Source organism: Petaurus breviceps, unplaced genomic scaffold, assembly GCF_028583685.1.
Source record: "Petaurus breviceps papuanus isolate PSGF00001 unplaced genomic scaffold, PetGlider_PUasm1.0 77, whole genome shotgun sequence".
Classification (NCBI taxonomy): domain Eukaryota; kingdom Metazoa; phylum Chordata; class Mammalia; order Diprotodontia; family Petauridae; genus Petaurus; species Petaurus breviceps.
The window spans coordinates 8175105-8196156 of record NW_027186492.1 but is presented as its reverse complement, the minus strand read 5'-3'; the positions used below and the strand labels follow the sequence as shown (position 1 = coordinate 8196156).

General features: G+C 41.0%; 1 protein-coding gene across 1 annotated transcript in view; it reads right to left on the bottom strand.

Moving 5' to 3' along the window:
* Positions 1–241: 241 nt before the first annotated feature.
* SORD (sorbitol dehydrogenase) overlaps positions 242–21052 on the bottom strand; it is a 55347-nt gene continuing 34536 nt past the window's right edge. The window contains exons 5-9 of the mRNA XM_069105935.1: positions 14392–14510; positions 13271–13336; positions 12226–12401; positions 3992–4113; positions 242–2041 (exon numbers count right to left, since the gene is read on the bottom strand). Coding sequence (XP_068962036.1) covers positions 1876–2041; positions 3992–4113; positions 12226–12401; positions 13271–13336; positions 14392–14510 — 649 coding nt within the window. The 3' untranslated portion in view covers positions 242–1875. The remainder of the gene's footprint in view (positions 2042–3991; positions 4114–12225; positions 12402–13270; positions 13337–14391; positions 14511–21052) is intronic.

The window sequence follows — 21052 nt, the reverse complement described above, 5'->3', positions numbered from 1 at the left end:
CCGGATGCCTGGAGTTGACAGGGAAGGATGAGAAAGTCTGGATGTGAAAGCCACAGGAGACAACAAAAGTAATCTGCTAGAAAACGCTCCAGTGGCCTGTACCCAATAAAATGTGAGCTCCTTGAGGGTCATAACTGTTTGGGTTTTTATTTTCTTAGCTTTTTCTCCCCAATACCTAGAATAGTGCCTGGCATATAATAAGAGCCTAATAGATATTTAATTGAATCAAAGGACACAGAGGCATTATAAACAGAATTTATTGCCCTCATTCTAAAGTCATCCCAGAATACTAGTGGTCACAGACTCCTGTCCCCACAACTTCCCAGAAAATCAATTAAAAATAGTCCAGAGCTCCAAATATAAGCTAGAGACTACAGACCTTGGTTTAGTCCAACCACACCAGGCAGGTCTCTAGGCCTAGAACAGGAGTCCAGCTTTGAGGTGCCAAAGAACCTTGGCTCAGGGAAAAGTGAAAATGACATCTCAAGGCCCCAAACTCTCTGCCTAATGCCCCCAGGAACTCCCAAGAAGTCAGTCAAGCAGTTGGAGGCCAAGCTCACTCACTCTCTCTCTAGCTCTTGGTCTCACTTTAAGCTTAAGTCTGGACATGCACAGGAGGAGGAGAAAGAAGGAAGGCCAAAGGGGTGAGAGGATGGGGAACAATGAAAGAGAATGAGAGAATCTCTTACGTGTGACATTTATCCCTTACTGCTTAGAAAAAAGATCCACATCTGAATTAAATGGAATTGGATGTTTAAGAGAATTGTCTGGGTGGTTCATGATGAGATGCTAAGGGAGATTTACATTCACCTGGCTAGGCAAGACAAAGACACTGACTAAAATCCTCTTGGCTAGACAGAAAGCTTCTTTAAATTGCCTTCTTTTAGAGCAAGGATTTTTGAGGGGTTTTTTTCTACTTAATATCTATATTTTCACAGGTCCCTTGTCTTGGGGACAATTTAGGGGCAAATACCCCTAAATTTCCCCACATTTAACTATAGCTGAGGAAATCTGTGGGTTCTTCAATTTGAGAAGTGAATAAAGTAACATACTTGGGGAGTGGTGGATGAACCACTGGCTGGGATAAAATAAAGCACCTTTATTTTAGAAGGGCCTGGGTGGCTTTCTGGAAATGAAAGAATCTGAGACATAAAGTTTTATCCTTGGGCCACTTAGCTCAGCTCCTCTTCCCAGACTTCTCCCTAGCAGCTAGCAGTCTGATGGGTCTTAGCAATTAAAGCCACGACTAAAGGACTATTTCACATCTATATTCAAGGGAAAAAAGCCTAATCTAGATGAAGATCCAATATTTTCACTTTTAAAAAGTTACCATAAACCCTAAGGAGGACTGAGCTACCTTTCCCATTTTCCTTTCCTCGTTAAACTGAAAAAATGTCAAACACCCATGCACCGACAACACTGCTTTGGACAGAAATGTAGTAGACCAGAAATAATCTACTGAAGGGTTGCTGCCTTAGTATTTTTCTCCCCATCCTCCTCATTCCTCTTAGTGAAATGGGACAAGTGTCACTTGTCTTAAGGTTCCAGATCCCCAGCCGTGCCCAACTAAAACATACCAGGAAGAAGGGGAGTTCCCTGGACCTGAGAGCTCAACTCTGCTCTAGTTGGGTGAACTTTGCACAGCATAAACAGATAACCACTGCTACAAATTCCCCCAAATTCTCCCTGTTTGTATTTTTATTTTAAATTACTTCTAGGATCAAGTTCTCCTGTTAGAATGTATTGCTTTTATTTACTCATAATGATTCAAAATAAATCACTTCAACAAAAAAGTCCATCCCCTCCAAAGTGCTCTGGTCAGTGAGCCCCTTAGCAGAGAGAAGCAAGAGTGGAGGGCAAGAACTCATATCAATATTAGGGATTCTGGTCATTGGGATCACATTTAAGCATCACTTTTAACCCTACTCCCTTACTGGATACTTCAAAAGCCTCTAGAGCCTTTTCCAGAGGAAACCTGTGGGTGACTAAGGGCTTGACATTCACCAACTTGGATGCAAGCATCGAGATTGCCATGGGCCATCTGGGGAGAAAAAAACACACACACACAACAATTAGACACACCCTGAAAGCATGGTGCAGGCCTCAAACACAATCACTTGCCTACCCACATAGCTAGTTAGGGACAGAGCTGGGGTTCAAAACTGAGTCCTTGAGGCAATACTTTGTCTGCCCTACTCCAGAGCCACTGGCTTCCTCAAGTAACTACAACCCCAGATCACACCAACACAGACCACTAGTTTAAAGCTGGAAAGGACCTCAAAAGCATCGAGTCCAATTGCCTCCAATAAAGATGAAGAGACAGCCTCGGGGAATTTAGGTGACTTCCCAGAAGTCATAGGGGTAATTCAGGGTCACCCAAGTTCTCCGACTCCAGGCAGAATCTGTGTTCTGAGAGCTCTCCTCACCCACCCCATGAGAGAGATAGAACATCCAATATTTATTATCCCTAGGATACATATAAGGAAATGAGGTCAAAAAGGTCCCCATGGCTTGTCCACAGTCATACATATTAACTAGCATTTACATTTTGTTTTAAGGTTTGCAAAGCCCTTTACACATATTCTTATGTTTATACACACATATACGTGTAAATATGTATATATATATATCTATATGTATACACACACATATATATATACACGAATGAGATGTATGTGTGTGTGTGTATAATGACAACCTAGGAAGTAGGTGTTATTATCTTATTATAAAGATCAAGTAAAATCTCTATTATATGTAAAATGATCATTTTACAGATGAAAAAAATGAGGCAATCAGAAGTGACGCCCAGGGTCACACAACTAGGAAGTATCTGAGGCAGATTTGAACCCAGGTCTTTCTGACTCTATCCTGAACTGTTTACTTTACTATCTACCTGCTTAGCAAATAGCAGAATTGAGACCCAAATCCTAAAATGACTTCAAACCCAGTGGACTTTCCTACTAAACCAAGCTGCTTCTCTCAGGAGACAGGAGATAACCTTTAGACTCTTCCTCATATGTAACAATCAATTTCTACTACCTTCACACCTGTGCACTAGCTGTCCCTCATGCCAGGAATGCAGTCTGTCCTCACCTCTGCCTCTCAGAATCCCATCTGGCTAGATTGAAAGGGCAAGGTTGGTCTCATTTTGGTCTCTGTATCCCCAGAGCCATGCACAATGCTTGGCACATAGTAGTTCTTATTGAAGTGCTCATTGATTGATTCTCTTTGGTTCTCTAATAAACAATCAGGGAAGTGATCAGGTCTTCTGGTCTATTCTCCTTGTCCAACTGTCAGGAAGGAACCTGTAGAAGGCAGAGGGACTCTCCAGAGACCAGTCTTCCCTGACTGACTTAGTCTAAGTGCAGGCAAGGTGGGATTAGGTGGGATTTTTGTTGTTTTCTTTTTGGAGTTCAGTTTCCTAGGCTCAGGCTAAATTAATCTGAAGGATTAATTTCCTTTGAACCCTGATAATTCACAGCTGTGCTGAGTCATTAAGTTGTGTGTCTTCTGGCTCTGAGCCAATCAGGGGCCAAGTCTTTGTTATATATTCTAGGAGGCTGGCATTTTGCTTTGGGGATTCACTCTTGAGAAGGATATTTTGACTTCTTGGTCAAGACTCTGAGTGGTCGTTTGTTAAGAGCCCCTCCAATTACTCGTTTGCTGTCTGTGCTCCCTCGATCCAGTGATATACATAAAGTATATGGCAATATTGCTATGTTCAGACAGCTGGAGCCCTGTCTGTTGGTCTTTGTGCTAATTTCTCTGCTTGTATTTTCTATGTATCTGTCTTTCTTGGATACTCACTTCTTTATTAAAGTAAGATCATTAAGCCCTTTAAAGCTTTCTTTCCTTTAGCAAAGCAGATCAAAGAACCTGTGCTAACAGGTCATCCTGGGTATGCTAGGGTGCTTGCATAGGTCCTAGTTCATAGTTGCATAGGTCCTGCAACACTAGGTCCTAGTTCACGGCACACGCAGGGAATACTCACGTATTGCAATATCGAAACACGCCTCTGATGTCCACCTCTCTCACAGCTGCATGTATCAAAGGGACAGTGGCCATCTCACTGCCCAATCCTACTAGCACTATGGTCCCACCAGAACGAGTGGCCTAAAAGAAGATAAAAAATAGGAAGTCAGAGATAAATATAGACTTTTTTCTTTTACATGCTAAGTTCTATGGGACCTATAGTTAAAGAGATGCTTTCTGCTCAGATTAGGTGTCTATTTAAATACAGACGTGATAAAGTATATAATCAGTGAAAACTCCAGAAAATAAGGAGTTTTTGAGATTGGATCAATGGAACAATTACAAAGATACTGGTGAATTTACCTGCAATAAAGATACTACACCATTACAGGATAATTACAGTTTAGCTCACACTTACATAAAGAATTTTATAGTTTGCAAGACTCCCTCCTTAGAATTACTGTGTGAAATGGCTATTACAAAATATTGTGATTTCTAATCACTGTGTGCAATTCCCAAAATAAAAACTCCCTCCACTGATGAGATCAGAATTTGCTTTTAGATGACTTGGTCAAACAGTTAGTATGTGTGCAGAGGCAGAATTTGAACCCAGGTCTTTCTGGCTACAATGACACCTCCCTGCCCCCATCTACTACAACATACTACTTTTCATGATGCAAACATTATCTCCATTTTAAACATGAAGAAACTGAGCCTTTAAACAGGTAAATTTCAGAGTTCAGGTTCAAAAGCAGATCTTTTGCTTCCATATATAGGACTCTTCCCCCTATTCAATGCTGTAAATTTAGACATGTGGAAAGAATACACTTTGTTAAGGCAGACATCTGCACTAAGAATATCTTCTACCTTAACACCATCCCAAATGGCAAAAGCCAAATTTTACCATATTGCTGAGAATGCAACAACCAAGATCAATAACAATAGTGACCTCTAACAATCTTTCAAAGTTTCACTAACTCAATGATAGAATGTGAATTCAAGCAAGACCTCCAGACATTAGCCCAGAGTGTTCTCCCATAGATCAAAACCTGATCATGCCCAAGCTCTAAGCAACTGGTCAAATGTTTTAGGTTGTACATTATATATCTATCTCACTGGGCTGGTTGTAAAGATAAAATGAATCATGGGATCTCAGAATTAAAAGCAATCTTAAGTATAATCTAGTGTAACCTATACCCAAATAATATGGGATGAGAGAGAGCTTTGGAAAACATACAGTGTAAGGGACTGATATTACAATTTTGTAGCCAGGTGTGGGGGTGCACACTTGCTACTGGGGAAGACAGAGGCTAGTCGACTGATTGGGTTTGGGAGTTCTAAGATGCTGTGGGCTAAAGCAGAGAAGATGTCTATACAAATTCCAACATCAATATGGTGAGTCACCAAGGAGAGAAAGACCACCAAAGTGCCTGTGGAAGGCCCAGGTCAGTAACTCAAAGCTTACATGCTGATCAGCAATGGATAGCTTACACAGTTCCTGGCATACAGTAAGCACTTAATAAATGTTTATTGATACCTCCAACCCAGCTGAGCAAGATAGGGAGACCCAATCTCAAGGAGAAAAAAAAAAGGCAGAATTTTGTAGTATCAAAACTGAATAAACAAGTTGTTAACAGGCTTTAAAATCCTTTATATCACCAACATACTAAGAGCTTAAAAATGCTTGTTTAATTGAAATCAATTCTAATCATAATACTATTCATCATCATGGATTTTGAACTGCTCCTATATCTATGGATTCCTTAACAGGTGACAATTTCCATGCTCTATTACAATAATCTCAAATCAAAATTACTCACATGCCTCATGGAATTTCATCATACAATTTACAATCCTAAAATGCTTTCCTCTTGCTATCCAGATTTGGGTAGCCTTCCTTACACTATCATTGAGGGTGTATTCAAAGAATACAAATTAATTATCATGGTAGCCTAAGCAAAACTTAATCAGAAAAGTAATGTGGCTCTTGCTGCCAAAAAAGAAAACCATAACCACCATTCTAAGGCCTCCCCTGACCTCCCCAGACTTCACCCATCCTCCCTTCTCTTATCTCCATAGGTCACTGCACCTCACGGTTGGGACTGAATCATAGGCTGCCATATTCTTCTAATTGTTTCAAGAATGTGAACTTTGTCTAGTTGTCTAAATTGTAAGTACTATGAGGGTGGGGACCATATGCTTTCTAATTCTTCTGTGTCCTTTTCATCCCCACCTCTCCATACAAAGCACTAAACTGTGTGATTCTGGGAAAGTCACTTAATTTCGCTGTGGTTCAATTCCCTCATCTTTAAAATGAGAGGGCTGGAGTAGATGACCTCTGAGGTTCCTTTCAGCTCTGTATCTATGAGCTTATAAGGTAGGTAGGCAGCAAAGTGGATAACTGGGCCTGAAGTCTGGAAGACCCAAGTTCAAATCCATCTTCATGGCATTAGGCAAGTCATTTAATTTCTGTCCCCCTCAGTTTTCTCAACTGTAAAATGGAAATGATAGTACACCCCAAAGTAAGAGGCAGGTGAGGTGGCAGTTTCTTGTTAATGCAAATGAATGAATGAATGAAGCATTTATTAAGCACTTACTATATGCAAAGCAATGTACTAAGCACAGGAGAAATTAATTAAAAATAAAAGTCCTCATTCTTGAGAAACCCACATTTTAATGGGGGAGACAACTCATATGGAAGGATTCAACTTCAGGTTAGAGGGAAAAAATTCTCATGGTCCTTATGGAACCTCAGTAAAGCATATATTAATGCCTCCTCTTTAATGTCACAGATATAGAACACATACACAGATATACAGATCTGGGAATCTGCACAGAGATAACAGCAGAACCTATGGGAGCTGATGAGATTACTGAGGAAGACAGTATAGAGAGAGAACAGAAAAGGGACCAGGACACAGCCTTGAAAGACATGAACAATCAGCAAAGGAGACTGAGAAGGACTAACTTAGACAGGTAAGAGAAACCAAGAGGTTCTCTGTAAGAGGTCAAGAAAGCATAAGATTGAGAAAAAGTCATTGGCAAGTAGGAGGCAATTGGGTTGCTATATCTTTTAATATCTGTGAGAGAGAAAAAAGAAATGAGAGACCTCTCACAATAGTCTAATACACACACGCACACACATAAATCTAAAATAGACAGATAGCAGTCTAAAAGGGTAACTTTAAAAGGGCAGTTTCAGTTACAAGATAAGGCTAGAAGGAAGATCAAAGTGGGTTTAGAAGAGAGTTAGAAGTAAGGAAGTGGATGTAGTGTAGAGAGGGTGTTCCCCAAGAGTTTGTCCATGAAGAGGAGGACTAGACACATGATGATAGCCAGGATCAAGTAAGCTCTTTTACAGAAAGGAGAGATGTGGGCTTATTTGTAGGGAGCAGGGAAGGGGTCATTAGATAGTGAGGGTTTGAAGATGGGGGCGGGGGGCTGTGAAGGCAATTTGCTGTACAAGTTGTCAGGGAATGAAATCAAGGCAGCATGCTGAGGGGTCATCTTTATGTGAGATTGAAATGAAGGAGGAAATGTTGCTCCAAGGGCTGGGATGGCCTTCTTGGGATGGAAGGTTCTCCAGGTTCCAACTTGAATGAAGCAAAAGAAACTGCTTGGTTGAGAAATTCCAAAAGAAAAAAAAAATCCTCATTTTCCCTGTCAATGTTTCCTTCTCTCCACCTCACCCCTAAATACAGGGAAGGGCAATACCAAACGAGCATCACAATGGCAGGTCTCAGTGTTTGTTGTCCATAGACAAAGGAATGTGGGGGCAGCCCCGACCTTCGCTCTGTGGGTGTGGTTTTTTTCAACAAGACCAGGGTAAAGAGATGACATCAATTCAGCTCCTGTTGCACAGGTCACCTCTCCCAGTTGAGCATTATCTAGTCACTGCCTAGTACGGAAATGTTTCTAAAAAAGATCCATCCTGGCCACCAGGCCCATTGCCTGAGGTGGCCGTAGCATTCTGTGCTGTCTGTCATGCATGCTGTCTCTGTTTGACATCACTCAAACAGGAGGTTCCCCATCTTAGGGACTGCTGCAGGTGTCAGTTTAACACCCCACCCATCATCCTGCCACCAGCTGAAAATGCCAAATGCTCCCAAATGTCCCAAAGAATGGGAAGAAAGGAGCTGGTTTTGATGCTGTCTCTCTCAGAATGTGGTATCTGGGAGCAGCCTGTTTAGGTTCCTTGAGGGGGAGGCTCCTACAAAGTGCGGAGTCTCATTATAGTAAGTGCTCAGTAGCTATCTATTAAATGGCTAGGTGTCGTAGTGAGTGGACAGAGCACCTGGTCTGAAGTCAGAGAGATCTGAGTTCAAGTTCGGCCTCCAACACTCACTAGCTGTGAGTGTCACACAGGCAAATCACTTCACCTCTGTTGCCTCAGTTTCTCCATCTGTAAAATGAAGATAAAATAGCACCTACCTCCCAGCATTGTTGTGAGGATTAAACAAGATAATAATTGTAAAGTGGTTAAAATCTCTCTCTTTACACAGTGCTTGGCACATAGTAAACATTATATAAATGTTAGGTATCACCATAATAATGATGATGACTGATAGGTCGTTACCAAGCTGACATTGTATTGGACAAATCAAGAGAGGAGCTGACCATATTTAGTCTGGTTGAAATGCACTGCTAGTGCAAGCTTAAAACCTACTATGTCAGAAAAGGTAGCTGCCCTTCCTGCCCAGATCACGTAGACAAAGCAGTTTCTTCCTGGGGATGTTAGGCTTCCCTAAAATAGCTCTGTGACTCAGAGAAGGAAGAAGGAAGTGTTAGCTCCCAAAAGACAGCCCAGAGTCCAAGGTTTCTCAGTGATGCCTATGAATGATGCCTGAGGCAACCATAGCAGTCACCTACCTTCAGCCTCTTCACCACAGTCCTTTCCTTATTCTTTCTCTTTCCAAGATTCCTTCCCTATGCTCCAGTTTTCCTTTTTGCCTCTTCTTTTCCATTTTCCATGCTTTTTCCTTTCTTTCTTCCTTTACTCCTTCTCCACCTAGACCATGGGTTAAACCCAATGGTCCCCAGAGGCACTGCTGATTTCCACTGGTGGCCCTCAAAATAAAGAAGCCTTTTCCCCATTTGATAAATGTCAAAGGATATGAACAGGCAGTTTTCAGAGGAAGAAATTATAGCTATCTATAGTCGTGAAAAAAATGCTCTAATCACTATTGATTAGAGAAATGAAAAATCAAAACAACTCTGAGGTACCATATCATACCCATCATATTGACTAACATGACAAAAGAGGAAAATGATAAATGCTGGAAAAGATGTGGCAAAATTGGAACACTAATTCATTACTGGTGGAGTTGTGAGCTGATCCAACCATTCTGGAGAACAATTTGGAACTATGCCCAAAGGGCTATAAAAATATGCATATCCTTTTGATGGGGTACCTGGGGTCTAGATCAATTCGTGAAACCAACTTGTAAAACCATTCTGTGACTTTGTAACTTTGTTTTGTAAAGTTGTAACTGCAATTTGTCCTTTCCCACCCTTGAGATCTGCCCCTTCTCCCTATCCCACATTCCACCTAGGCAACACCCTATGACCCCTTTTGTTCTTACTTAATCTCTTGATTTCTTCTCAGGCTTGGCCCACACCCTCCTTTATCCTAGCCTTCAGTCTCCTTCAACCTGGCCCAAATCTTATCTAAAATATCTATTCACATGCTCCTCTAGGTCAGCTCTGACCTTTGTCTATGCATTGAGGCCCCTCCTGTCTGGTCAGCCCTGACAATGGCAGCCCTACCCTTTAAAGGTAAAAGCATGTACCCCTCTCACTCACAGGTCCCCTAAAGGACTCTTGCCCGCTTCCATGACGTAACAATAAACTTCTACAACTCTCATTCCAATTAAGCCTGAGACCTTGAATTCTTTCCAGACGATATTGCAGGTTTTCTGGTCTTAGATAAGATCATAATTCCTGCTGAACCTATTGGGATCCCCCCCCCATCACTTTGACCCAGCAATACCACTTCTAGGGATGCATAACAAAGAGATAAGAAAAGTGGGAAAAGGACCCACAAGCACAAAAATATTTATAGCAACTCTTTTTGTGGTGGCCAAGAACAAGAAATCGAGGGGATGCCCATCAATTGGGGAATGGCTGAACAAGTTGGGGTATATGAGTGTAATGGAATACTATTGTGCTATGAGAAATGATATACAAGTAGACTTAAGAAAAGCCTGGAAAGACTTATATGAACTGATGCTGAGTGAAGTGGGCAGAATCAGAAGAACACTGTACATAGTAACAACCACAGTGTGCAATAATTGACTTTGATAGACTTAGCCCTTCTCAGCAATGCAAGGACCTAAAACAATTCCAAAGGACTCATGATGGAAAATGCCATCCACATCCAGAGAAAGAACTATGGAGTCTGAATGCAGAGCATAGCAGACTATTTTCTTTTTGTTTGTCTGGTTTTGTTTTTTTCTTTCTTATGGTTCCTCCCATTCATTCTAATCCTTCTACACAACATGACTAATGTGAAAATATGTTTAATAAGAATGTATATGTAGAGCCTATGTAAGATTGCATGTCATCTTGGGGAAAGGGGAGGGGAGGGAAAGGGAGAAAATGAAAACTTATGGAAGTGAATGTTGAAAAATAAAAATAAATAAACTAACTTAAAAAAAATCTTTGGATTCTCATCTATTCCAACCTCCAGGAAGAAGTTTTTCAACTAACTAATGATGTTTGGAGAAGAAGTCTGATTTTTATTATGCACTGTAGAAGACTTGCTGGGTGTGATCTTACACTGAACAGTCATGGAAATCAATGTCCCTGAACAAAATGAGACAGGGAGGGGTGGAAGGTGCTATCCATCCCTGATCCTTGACCCCTCTGATGTCCCCTTAACCCTCTGAAAATGGCTTTATTCTGTTAGATCATAATAATGCCCCACACATCTATCATGCTTTATATGTTCTAGAGCATCGTCATAATTATTCTTGGACTAGACAATGAAGCAGGGAGCTCCCAGTGTGGAAAAACTCTCTCCGTTGCTGAAGATCAGCAGCTACTCCAGAAACTTACAGTTTTAGAGAGTTATGGCATCAAGAGGCTCAATGGCCTGCTCTAGGGCATATAGCTAGTATGTATTAGAAAAAGAATCTTGTATTCATAACCACAAGAATATTCTAACACTAATAATAAGAGAAATGCCAATCAAAACAACCCTGAGGTTTCCTCTTATGCCCTGAAAATTGGCACAAGAGACCAAAAATGACAACAGTCATTGTGGAAGGGTTGTGGAATAAGAGGCACACTAATACATTGTTGGAAGAGCTGTGAAATGGTAATCAGTTTGGAATTATGCCAATAAAGTTACAAAGCTCCAATACTGGGCTTATATCTCAAGGAAGACATTCCTTTCACACAACCAAAATATTTATAGCAGTACTTTTTGTGATAGCAAAGGATTGGAAACAAAGACGCCCAAAGAGTGGTAGGTGAATATGATAAAATAATCCTGTACTATAAGAAATGATGATTGTGATGACTACAGAGCAGTATGGAAAGATCTACATGAATATTGCATAGTGAAGGAAGCAGAGCCAAGAAAACAATATAAACAACAACTACAACAATGTAAATGGTAAGAACAATCACACACCAAAAAGTCAAAAGTGAATAATAAAACTATAAAGATCCAGCAGGATTCGAATTAATATATATATAAAGAAACACCCCCAAACTACTGCTTCATGGAGGTGAGGGGTCCATGTTTCACATGTTTTTATATTTTTCAATTTATTGATCAGTTGTATTTTTATGTTTTTAAAAAATATGATTTGTTATATGGGATGATTCTTGGTAAAGGCAAAGGAGGGAAAGATACTGGGGATAGCTATGATGTAAAAAGGAGAAGATAAAAATAATTTCATCTCATTTACTCTTCCATCTACTCTTTCCATGATGAAAGCAAGACCGATGTCACTGTCCCTATTTTGCAGGTAAATAAACTAAAATTCAGAGAGGGTAACTGATGGTCTTTTGAGTCAACCAACAGACCACAACCCACAACAAGTCAGATGTTTATGAAACTGGAGACAGAAAGCAGGTCTCCACACTTCTTGTTTGTGTGTGTGTGTGTGTGTGTGTATCTCACACTACCTACAAATCAGCTGCTCATATTGCCTTGTTAACTACATGGTACAATTAAAAAATCGTTGTTCATTTTCTGCTGAAATAAGACCAACTTTATGATTCACCAAGCAGAAAAAAACTCACATAGATGCTGGTCTGGAGAGAAGGTTCGGCTCCAGTACACTCAATGGTGATATCTGGTTTGCATCCAAGGAGACTTTCTATCTTACTGGCAATTTCCTGAGGGCTCTCCTTGTTGATTTGGAGGGTCAAATTGGCCCCACATTCTTTGGCTTTTTCCAGTCGAGAGCTGATCATATCTGAGGTTAAACAAAAGTAGCCTGATCAAACAATGAAACCAAAAAAATGGATGGAGATAAAGGGAGAGGGTAGCAACCAAAGTCTTCCCTCTCAGAATCTGAGCAGCTTTCATAAGTATTCTAAATCCTCAATCATATATTCTCTTTTTCTTCTCCTTCCTCCCCCCAACACACACATACACCCCTTATCTATCAATCTCAACCATTTATTAATAGGAGGATCAAAATATAAGAATATCTCAAAGGACTAAACTGATGCAATACTTTTTTTATCCATAAGGCAAAAAAAATACAGTAGGATGAAAAATTGTCCCCCAAGTAACATTATATTATTTGTTTATAATTACTTTTATTTAAAGTATATTTGCATAGATAGGAGAAATTATAACAAGTTATGGTAAAATTATTTTTAAAAAAATTTGTGTGCCAATTGGCACACCTGGCCCTTCTAATGTTAAGGATTTACTGCATACATGCCAGGCACTGAGCTAAGTGCTAGGGATACAAAGAAAGGTTAAAATAGTGCCTGTCCTCAAGGAGCCTCCATTCAAATAGGCTAACTCTGACACTATTTAAAATAGAGCTTGGTCACATCCAGGCACAGGGCAAAGGTGCACATAGCCAGGTTGGATTCTCACAGAAGGAAAAGCTCCCACCTTCAATAATGCTCATGCAGTGAAGTGAAAAGGGCTAACACTGGGCCTTGCCTAGCCTGGCCCTCCTCAAAAATCACAGTGAAGGGGGAAGGCAAAAGAACATATTCCGATCCATGTACCCATCTGCTATTACAGTCATTACCCACAAGGGTGACAGCTTCCTTCCCATCAAATGTGCCTTCAAGGAAAGAGACTGAGAAAAAGAGGCCTTACCAGTGACCATCACTTTAGCTGCACCCATTGCTTTAGCCACCAGCAAAGTGACCACTCCAACTGGTCCTAAACCAAACAGAAAAATGTTGTTATGAATGGAATGCCTAACATGTATTTTTCAGTCTGACTCTTTGTGACCCTTTTTAGAGCTTTCTTGGTAACGTTACTAGAGTGATTTGCTATTTCCTTCTCCAACTCATTTTACAGATGAAGAAACTGAGACAGAGAGGGTTAAGAGGGTTGCCCAGGGTCACATAGTTGATAGGGATCTGAGGCCAGATTTGAATTCAGGAATATGAGTATTCCTGACTCCAGGCCTAGAATTCTATCCATTGCCATCACTTGGGTTGCCCCCTCAAGAACCATTCAAATCTTCCCAAGTAGAAGATTCACAAACTAATGGGTCCACTGTGGGCCAAATCACTCAATTTTTAAATTATTATAACCGCTATTAATATTATTATCATTATTTAGCTAGGTCACCTGAGTTTCCTTGGCCTGCTCTAGTAACACCCTTCCTTAGTTAGCTACCCAGCATTCAAAAATATTTCTCCAAAATTCTTAGTATAGCATCACTCCTTAAGGTATTTTAAAGTATTTTTTATAACTGGGTAAAATAATATATGCTATCTGAGTGGTAACATATTAGTTAGTTAACACATTATCAGGGATTAGTTTATCAGATTATTATATTGATTTATTACCACCCATTTTTACCTAGCAGAGAGCAAAGTCCTGAGGAAACAGGAGAGCTGAGTGGGGCTCATTTCAGAGTCAATAGGGCAGTAGAAAGGTTGTTTATGGGAAGTCAAAGGCAATATGGAAGCACTAGGCATGTAGAAAAAGCTGCTGATAGGGGGTATAGGATTTAGGAAACGTGGGGTGGAAGACAATCAGAGACAAATTACACTTACTTCACTGCAATTTTGCCCAGCACCAGATCTCTTTAGGAAGACTCCATCCCCCCACCACCACTCCCAATGCCCAATTTATGGTTTGTTCTACCAAGAACCAAATTAGAATCAGTCACAACTCAGAAGCTGGAAGAGGATGGTGTCTATACTTAAAGTTGGGGGTGAAAATAGCATATAATAGAAACTGGAACCAAATCTACTACATACCAGCTCCACACACAAGGACCTTGCTTCCCAGAGTGACTCCACCTCTCCGACAGGCATAGATCCCCACAGAGAGTGGCTCGATAAGGGCCCCTTCCTCAAAGGTGACATTGTGAGGGAGTCTGTGGGACCACAAGATACAAATACTTAGGGCTCAAGAACAGAATCTCCTTTTTCACTGATAAAACCGGCTGCAATTGCCCTGAGAATGGTATACTTGATTTGTTTTTTGCTGAAAACACGGGTCTTCTAAGTAAATGGGATGATTCATTTCAGAAGCAGGAAGCCTAACCATTTTCTGGCAGTTCAATCCCACACGTTGGTCACATCTACAAGCGTATGACTTTTCTCAAGCTGATTAAACCGTATATACCCCAAACATTAGAGAGGTGAAAAGTGGTGTCCTTTGCCACACCAAATCCATCACGCTATTTCCACTAGAGTAAAAAACTGACTAGCATAAGCACTCAAGCTCTACTTCTACCCCAGCTGTTACATGTGGGTAAGATGCCTCTCTCCACATGTAAATTATCTTTTTCTTAAGACTATAAACTCCTATAAGAAAGCATTTAATCACTTTGTTTAGGTTTTCTTTTCCTTTTAGGTTTCAAGCAGTATCTTACAGAGGCAGCATTGTGCACTGGCAATCAGTCAAAAATTTAATTGACAAGCATTTATTAAACACATATTATGTGCCAGGCACTTGAATGAAGATACAGAGAATGAAACACCACATACTCACAAGGGACTTCCATTCTAATGAGGAAGATGAGAAGTCCCTGTTGTAGTGTGGACTTGAAGTCAGAGGACCTAGATGTGAATCTCAGCTCTTCCCCTTTCTGTGTGACTATGACAAATCATTTTACCTCTCTAGACCTTACTTTCCTCATCTGTAAAATGAGGGGGTTGAGGCTAGAGATCCTCTGAGGGTCACCTCTAGTTCCAAATTTATAACCCTATTATTATTCTCTACTTAAAACTACCATCTTTATCTCCCTTCTCCAACTTAGAAAAAAAGTTTGGGGGAGGAGAGACATGTATTTCTTAAGCATCTACTGTTCCAGGCACTAATACTAAATGCTCCACAAATACATTATCTCCTTTGAGATTTGAGAAGAAAAATAAGACACAATGATTTGGTCACACATTTATCAAACGCTACTTTTTTAAAAGAGACAATCATGGCTGTCAGGAGAGGTTAAGGATTTTAAGAACAACAATCACTTTCCAAGCTGGAGGTAGAGAAAGACGGCATAAACTCGTATGGATTACAACCCAGCCAAGGCAGACAAAGGCAACATCAAACCGCAGCTGGCCGCTTACCACTTGCTAGAACAGGGAGGGAGGAGAGGTTTTGAGGCAGAGGACTTGGGTTGTATTTCCAGCTCAGTCACTGACCAACCAAACCAGCTTGTTTCAATCACTGGAGCCTCAGTTTCCTCGTCTGTAAATTGGGGACAATAATAATGTACTCTCTATCTCACAGTGTTGCTGTGATGATCAAGCAAGGGAACGTATGCAAAGTACTTTTTTTTTTTCAATTTTAGTTTGGAGGGGGTTAGGCAAGGCAATTGGGGTTAAGTGACTTGCCCAAAGTCACACAGTGAGTGAGTGTGTCAAGTGTCTGAGGCCAGATTTGAACTCAGGTCCTCCTGACTCCAGGGCCAGTGCTCTACCACCTACCTGCCCCCTGGAAAGCACTTTGTAAACTGCCACATGCCATATAAATTTGGGCCATTATTATAAATCACCATTCACTGCTGCTTTTCTCTCTCTCCCTTTTCTACTCATTTGTCTTCCTCCCTTCTTCTCTTACCCAGTTTTGGTTCTTGACCAGCAATGAGTTCTGATAGTTGACAGCATATGTCTTGCACACAGTATGTATACTTAATAAAGGTTTGCTTACCTGGTTTAGATTCTTCTTGCTTCCCTTGGACTAAGGGAAAAAAACAATTATTTATAATTTTAAAAACCCCAAACCAAAATTCAGGGAGGGCAGTCCAAAATATAAGAACAAAAACCAAAAAACAAAAACCACTCCCAAACTGTTCCATTACCTAGAAAATAGATTTATCCTTTTCTCCCTTTCAAATACACAAGCAAGATCAAGCTGATACTTCAAAGAAGGGAGTTTGCTCAATCAGTAAGTAAGCCAACCAATATATATGATCTGACTATAGGCCAGGCACTTCTGTTAGGGTGCTGTTGATATAAAGAAATATAAACAAGGTTCCCTACCCTAAAGGAGCTCACTGTCTAATGGGTGAAAGAACACGCAAATAACTGTGTATAAACAAGCTACATACAAGATAAATGGAAAATAATCAACAGAGGGAAGGTATTAGAATTAAGAGGGATCAGGAAAGTAGGAGAAATGTAGAAGGTAGAATTTTAGCTAGGGCTTGAAGGAAGCCAGGGACATCTGGAGGTAGGAGATGAAGAAGGAATGAATTCCATTGGTGAGGGACAAGAGGAAATATCCCGAGCAGAGTAAAAAACTGTCTTGTTTATGGGACAGCAAATAGGCCAGTGTCAAAGACTTTTTTTTTCCATTCTAAGTTAAAGGACCACAGGTCAGGTCTGAAATACTCTTACAATCCCTCCTACCCTGAGTAAAAACATCAAGGGAAAAGGGCATTGTGGGGTCGGTGGGGCGATGAGGTGGGGATGGAAGATTATGTGAGAAACATGGCATTCTGACTGACTGTTGCTCAAATAGGTCCTTCCTTAAATGGGTAGCTCAATATAAATGAACACAATATGGGAATGGCAACATGATGAACTGGGAAGAGCCATAGACTGAGAATCAGGAGACCTGGGCTCTAGTCTCAGCTCTGCCACTAATGAGCTTTGTAATTTTAGCAGATCTGTTAGGGGCCTTCAGTTTTCCATCACTCACGTGAAAACAATTGATTGACCCATAAGGTGATTTGTGAGGTCCCTTCCAGTGCTAATATTTTATGAGCTAGACTGAGAACCAGGAGATCCAAGTTCGAGTCCCAGTCCTGTCATTCACATAATCTCTCTGAGTCTCATTTTTCTTTATCTCTAAAATGGAGACAACAGTATTTGAACTATCTACCTTACAGTTATGGTATGAGGAAATCACACTGTCAATTTTAAATCCTCATAGAAACATGAGATAGTATTATTAGTATTATGACTGTGTTTTATGTTCCAGCACTTTATGCCCTAAGGTCCTTTCTAGCTGGTGTATGATTTATGTTCTACATTTTTAACTTTCTGGGTTCTAAGATCCTTTCCTGCTTTAACATTCTACATTTTAAATTCTAGCATTTTATATTCTAATTTCATTTCCATTCTCTAACATTCTAGGAGTCACCCAGCCACGCAAATGAAGCAACCTGATGACATCATCAAGAGGGCTCAGAAAATAGGGAAAGGGGGCAGAAGAGTTCAGAATGATGAAGAAACCAGCAGGGAGGGGGAAGAAGGAAGTAAAAAACCAAAGTGAGTAGCATGATCACAAGTCTGTGGTGGAAAGCAGGGTACAGGCTTAGCATTGGGTTAATGGTGAATGGAAGAAGTCAGGTAGCCACCAGAAAGGATGGAAGTATTCCAAAAAATACCACTGTCATGACCCAAGCAACACTTCCCTGATACAAACCTCCCTGTGGAACAGGTCCCTCTTGCTTACTGGGCTAGTCCTTTCTCCCTGGGCTCCCATGTTACACCTGAGTCAGATTGCTTTCATAGACACCTTTGACATTTCTGGGTCACTGTTGTTTCTGCGTTAGAAAAGGAAGAAATGGAAAGACTCTCTCCTAAGAAAGGAAGGGGAGAGAGGGAAGATCTTGGAACTATTTTTAAAAAATAATATTTTATCTTCTCCCTCTGCTTCTTTGCAGAGGCAAGAGTCTATGAGTGGAGAACATTGCATACATCAGCCTTTTTTTTTTCCAGATGTGGGTTAGTTTTGCTGACCTAGGTTTTTTCCCCCACTTTATTATTCTTTATTATAAGGGACTGCTCTAACCATGCCACATCCATGACCTGAAACTCTGAAATTCTCCATTCCAACCATAACCTCCCACCCTTCCATCTCTCCCTCTGCCTTCCAACTCCTGAGCCCTTTCTTCATCTTTCCTGAGCACTGCAATCCCACCATCTCTCTGTTCTTCCAATTCACCAGCCCTACTCTAGCCTTCCTTTTTGCTGTCTTGAGTCTGGACCCTATAGTTGACTAGTTCAACTATCTACTGCCCTCCTCTTTTTTCCTTCACTTTTCAACAATTTCTTTCTATTATTGGAGGATTTTATTCAAGTCAATAAACATCTGTTAAGTACCTACTAAGTCCAAAGCACAGAGCTAGGAAGACAAAGTTTAAAAAACAAAAACACAGGTTCATGTAAAGATCACCAAACTTGAGCAGTGAGCCTGAGCTTGAATCTTGGCTCTGCCATTTACTACCTGGTGAACCCAGGGAAATCATTTAACCTTTCGGAGACTCAGAATTCTCATCTGTAAAATGAGAGTGTTGGACCGCTTCACCTTTAGAGTTCCTTCTAGCTATAAAGTTATAATCCCACAATTATAGGATCTGGGAAGGAAGGGAAATCCTGTTTTATGCTCTAAGTTCCACAAGGGAAGGCGCCTTGTCTGCTTATCACCTCCCTCCTGGACTACTGAAATAGCCTGATAGCTGGTCTCCTGGCCTCAAGTCTCTTTCCACTTCAATCTATCCACTACCTAGTTGCCAAATTGACCTTCCCAAAGCACAGGTCTGACCATGTCACCCACCCCACACACACTCAATAAACTCTGGCTGCTCCTTATCATCTCCAAGGACTAAATATAAAATCTTGTGTTTAGTATTTAAATCCCTTTAAACCTTGCCCCTTCCTATCTTTTTAGTTTTATTACCCATTAATTTCCTCTGCTTCCTCTGGGATCCAGCAACACTGACTTGCTTGCTGTTCCCCACACTGGACATTGCATTTTCCAACTCAGTGCATTTTCACTGACTGCCCACTCTGCCTGGAGTTCTCTCCCTCTTCACCTCGGCTTCTTGGTTTTCTGGGCTTCCTTCAGCCTCAGTCAAAGCCCCTCTTCTGCAAGATGCCTTTGTTTCTCAGTCCCCTTAATCTCCGTGTCTTTCCTTGGAGATTCTGTCTTAATTTATTCTGCATATCTCTTGTTTGTAAATAGCTGTTTGCAGGTTGTTTCCCCCATTAGACTGTGAGCTCCTTGGTTTGTCTGTTGTTCTTGCTGGTTTTTCTGGGTGGGGGGTGGAGGTGGGGGTTTTTTGGTATTCTCAGCACTTGGCTCAGGTACTTAATAAATGCTCTTTAGTTTATGCTGATCTCAACCAGTAGACAACAGGCAATTAACTAAATGTTTATTTTTCATCAAATTTTCAAATTTGAATTTGATTCAAATTTGATTCAAAAATTCAAAATTTCATCAAATTTTCAAGGTCATGTTATTAAACCTATGTAGTGCTTAAAATAGGTTACCTGATCTGAGCCTTCCACAGCTCAATGAAAAGGTAAAGGCATGTATTTTTATCCCTATTTTATGGGTGAGGAAATAGAGGAACATAGACTTTGTAAGTTGCCGAGGTCACACTGAACCACTCTGGACTCCCCTGGCTCTTTGGCTTGACTCTCTACCAAGCTTCAATTCTGCATGACTTCCACCACCTGCCTTTTCTTCTCACAGTGCTGAACACCATCAGAGGAAGTCAGCCAGTCATGCCAACTGGGCTCTCACTACTACACAGCAACCTTCTACTTGTCCCTGATTGACACTCTCATATTTTCCTCAGCTTCCCTCCTCATCTATAAGAGGAGGGAGTTACACCAGATGATCTCAAGTCCCTTATAGTCAGTCTAGAGCCATGCTGATGCTTCCATTAAGTCATATTCATAGCCTCACTGTCATCTTTGTCTCCCCTTTAGAGCCTACATCCAATCACTCAAATCCATCCCCTTCGACCACAAACACAGCCGACACTTGAGCTCAAGCCTCCATCAGTTCTCATCTCGGCTATTGCAATAATGCTGATTCCAGTTGCTTCCTTCTCTAGTCCACCCTCCCCACATCTACTGAAAACAATCTTCTGAATAAGGCACAGGTTGGACCTTGTCCATGTACTACTCCTCAAAAGCATTCAATGGTTCTCTATTACCTGTAGAGTAAACTACAAACTCCTGCAATTAAGGCACTCGACAATCTGGCTTCAGTGTCTTCCTAGCTTTATTGCACATCACTCTTCTCAATTGTTCTGTTATAGCCAAACCATACTCTTAGGGGTTCCTCAAACTCAACATTCTATAGCCCACTTCTGTGTTTTCTGCACAAGCTGTCTCCCATGCCTAGACTCTGCCCGGCCCCTCCAGGCCCAGGTGTCACCACCTCCAAAAAGCATTTTCTAACCCCACCCTTTGCTTCCTTCCCCCTTCAGTAACTTTGCATTTACTTTTCTGGGTACAGACAGTATCCACCCAGTCCAACAGGAACTCCTCGATGGCAGACTATTTTTCATCTTTCCTATGTAACCTTGTCACCTAACACAGTGCTTCCCCATCACAGGCACTTAATGAATTTAATAAATCCAACTGTAGCAATGTCCCTTGTAGGTCTTACATTAACAGCGGGGGAGAGGGGAGTGTGGAGCAGTAGAAAGAGAGCCAACCTTGG